Source organism: Gavialis gangeticus, unplaced genomic scaffold (assembly GCF_001723915.1).
Source record: "Gavialis gangeticus isolate Ggan-Ray unplaced genomic scaffold, GavGan_comp1, whole genome shotgun sequence".
NCBI lineage: Eukaryota > Metazoa > Chordata > Crocodylia > Gavialidae > Gavialis > Gavialis gangeticus.
Window position 1 is genome coordinate 36,757,003 of NW_017728997.1, and position 3,752 is coordinate 36,760,754.

General features: G+C 36.1%; 1 protein-coding gene across 4 annotated transcripts in view; it reads left to right on the top strand.

Moving 5' to 3' along the window:
• IQSEC1 (IQ motif and Sec7 domain 1) overlaps positions 1–1,730 on the top strand; it is a 127,989-nt gene extending 126,259 nt beyond the window's left edge. For 3 of the 4 annotated variants that reach the window (XM_019505068.1, XM_019505065.1, XM_019505066.1), the window contains one exon: positions 663–1,730. In XM_019505068.1, coding sequence (XP_019360613.1) covers positions 663–1,247 — 585 coding nt within the window. In that variant the 3' untranslated portion in view covers positions 1,248–1,730. The remainder of the gene's footprint in view (positions 1–662) is intronic. The other variant, XM_019505067.1, reaches the window with a different exon arrangement.
• Positions 1,731–3,752: the final 2,022 nt, after the last annotated feature.

Here is a 3,752-nt window from a genome sequence, read left to right on the forward strand (position 1 = left end):
TAAAAAAAAAAAAAAAAAGGCTAAATAGTAGGAAATATTAAGCCCTAAGACAGAAGAACACCATCAAGTAGGACTCATAGTGCTAAGTTGTGTGACTATTCTTTCAATCTATCGTAAAGTGATAGAGTTAGGTGTATGATGCAGTACAACCCTTCTCCATTGTGGTTTTCAGTAGCAGTAAATTACTTTTAATTACATTTTTTAAAAATTATGAGAGCTGAATGGTAAATCTAACATCTGTTACTGTGTGTTTAATTATTTCAGTTTAATTTTGTGTAGATTTTTTTGTTTTTTGTTGGTGGTTTTTCAGTTAGGAAAATGTGACTGGTATTTTAAAATGCAGTTTTTCCCTTAAAAACATTCCCATGTGTTATGCCATCTGTCATATTTTTCTTATTTAAAGTGACAAATTTCACAATAAAAGTATTAAGCAAAAAAACAGACAGTGGTTATTAATGTTTACAAACATTCCAAGAAGGGCTAGAATGCATTGATTGTAGCTTAAAGACAGAAAATGGCATAGAGAGATTCACTTAAATCTTAATTTAGCCAACCCGAGTGAGCACTTAAGGAAGATTTGATGAGTCAGTGTAAACTTTTTTCTTTTTAAACATATTTTAAGACTTTTTTTTTAATTTTTATTTCTATTAATTTCTTTTTAGGGGTCCATCATTAGCAGTCCTCACATGCGCCGAAGAGCTACATCAACCCGAGAGTGTCCATCTCGCCCTCACCAGACTATGCCTAACTCTTCCTCACTCCTAGGTTCCTTATTTGGTAGTAAAAGGGGAAAACCACCTTCCCAAGGCCATCCACCATCTGGCTCATCACAGCAGCCTCAGCACCCTCCAGTAATCCCCCATCAGCAACACTCACAGCATCCTTCTGCTATGCATCACGCAGGGCCATCTGAAGGGCAGACGCAGGCACAAGTGCATACTCACCATTCACAGTACTGTCACATGCAGCAGAATCCTCCCCCGTATCATCACCATCACCACTATCACCCTCCACAGCATGTCCAGCACCCGCACCAGTACCACCATGTGCCACATTCTCAGCATTCTTCTTACATGCAGCACCCACACTCTCAACATTCCCATCCTGTGCACCCCCCATTGCCCCCCCCTCACCCAGGGCACTCTTCTCATGCCCCGCATGCTCAGCATCACCATGGACAGCCAGCTCCTTCCTCCACTTCAGCCAGCACTAAGCCCAAACACAGTGGCATCAGCACAATAGTCTAGAACACATTGACCCTTTTAATAACTGTAGTTTAAAAACACAGTTATAAAGGCACTTACAGGAAGCAGCAAATAAACTGTCAGTTTTTACCCAGCCAAACAGTTTAATTGACTTCTGAGAGCTTACAGGCTTGCTCTTACTAAATAAAACCCTTCAAATTAGTGTGACTGACATTGGTTTGACTTATCTACTTGGTAGAGGCTGGCCTTCTGGCCCATCTTTATCTTCAGTTGCCTTGAAAACATGCTGCTTGCTGTACACTAGTAAAGCTACTTTTTCCACTGAATCCTTGACAATTTTACTTGCATAATAAAAACTTAACCTATAAAAAAAAAAAATACAGGAAATTTTGATTCTGAACCAAGTGTTGCAATCTTGCTTTTTTATTGTCACTGGGCAAAAAAATAAGTAGACCTGATATGGTTGATGAAAGTACGTAAGTAAACTTTATATAATATAAATATATACATATAAATATATATATATATATATATACACACGCGCATACACGCGCACGCGCGCACACACACACACACACACACACACACAGATGCTGTATAGTTAACATTTGTGCTTGGAAAGATTTTTTTTCAGTCCACAAAACTAGCAATATAGACTTTACAAAGAACTCCACTTACTTGATAGGACAGTACAATAGGTGAATAGTATATGAAAGAGTAGACCAAAAATTTAAAATGCTAGAAACAAAATTCAAACATTTCAGTATTTTCATTGAAGTCTTCTGGACTTACTAAGATCTCTAAGCAATCATTACTAAATGTGCCAAGTAACATAGCATTTAACTGTTGTAGTCAAATATTGCTTTGTACAAATCCTTATTTTACTAACATGATAATATCATATGTAATCAGTATTATAACTGCTCTGCTGTTTCAGGTAAGCAAACTAGTTAAGATGCAGTAACTATACAGTAGCAGCATGGGATAATCATTCATCAGTGGTTATCTCAAAACATTGGTTACACAAGTTCTTAGACACTTTAAAGGCTGTGATAACTGTGAATTTACATGATCCACATTTCTTTTTTTAATGCATATGATTTAATGGACACACATGAAGAGTTGTATGAAAGGTGCATGCATACACTGCAAAAACATTCATCTCAAACATAAAAACTACAGACATCCATCCTTCAGCCTCTTCATTTCCTGTTTACTATATCTCATTTTTCCCAGTTAAAATTAATTCTAGTTTAAGTGTTTCTAGATAGAGCTGCTTTGAAACTTGAAAGTTTATTTAGTATAGTTTTTATTATTGTAATTCCATGTAGCCATGTGCTAGCAAAGAAGTGGTTTCACCATTTTTATTCATCACATCTGTTAGTTTACACAGCACTCAGCAGGCTGAGTTTATGCTCAAACCTTTACTGTCATAGTCCAGATAGTTGCAAGACATCACATGAAATCCAGCTGTGCTGTTATTGCTTATGTGTTGTAATCAAACCATTTGCAAATTTGAGATTTTTGTATCCCCAAATCGTGTACAAAATTATACATGGCGCGTACTTTGTAGTTTCAGCATTTTGAGCCACTGCAAGGACTTTGCACCTAAACGATAGAAACAAAGGAACCATAACTACAAAGCTGTACCATCCAAAATGCAAACCTTGAAGAGGACAAAAAAAAGTTCCAACATGAGATGGGTTTTAAAAAAAAAAGAAGAATCAAAACTATCTGTCTTGTTTAAACAAGAATAATTTACTGGAGCATTGTGTGAGGGAGGAATGCTGGGACAATGAGAACAAAAAGGGTGAACTTTCCATGTTGGGTTACTCTTTTGTCTTTTAACTTTTGGTTTTTTATTCCCCACTCCTTTTCATACCATTGATATCATAATACCAGCAAAACTGCAACCTGAGCACTTTGTTAATCTCCATAGAGAGCAAATACAGCAATCTAGAGTTTAGCCTTTTGTTTAATTCTGTCCTTGTTTATTTCCCACATGTGCAATATCTTTTTTCCTCCTGCTCTTTCTCCTATAAATTAATCTTATTATGAAAGAAACACAAGTTGTTTTTTATCATCATTCATGCTATCCTAAATTCTGCGGCTTACCTTAAAATGGCTCATCTAGGCCCCCTGAGGCTCTGTTCTTTGCAGTTTAAAAATACTGTTCTTATAAGGGAAAGTAGAACTGTCTGCATGTCATCTAATGTTTAATAGTGTGAGGCTACACTCTACATATTGTATATTTGCAAAATATATCAGTGTTACTGTTGATATTTAGTTGAAGTAAAGTGATAACATATTTAAATATGTAGGCTTTTCTTCATACCTTTGTACCAATAGTAGAGTCTACACGTAATTTATAGGTTGTTCCAGAAAAGATCCCATTTGGGTACACAAGTTTTCTTTCTGAAACTGTATCTTATTATTAAATGTGGTGAAAACATTCCTCTCAATTGCATGTTATATATTCTGTACATGTTCTAGATGCAGACATACTGGCAGTAGTGGAAATCCTGCATACTGAACAAGTGCAGAATA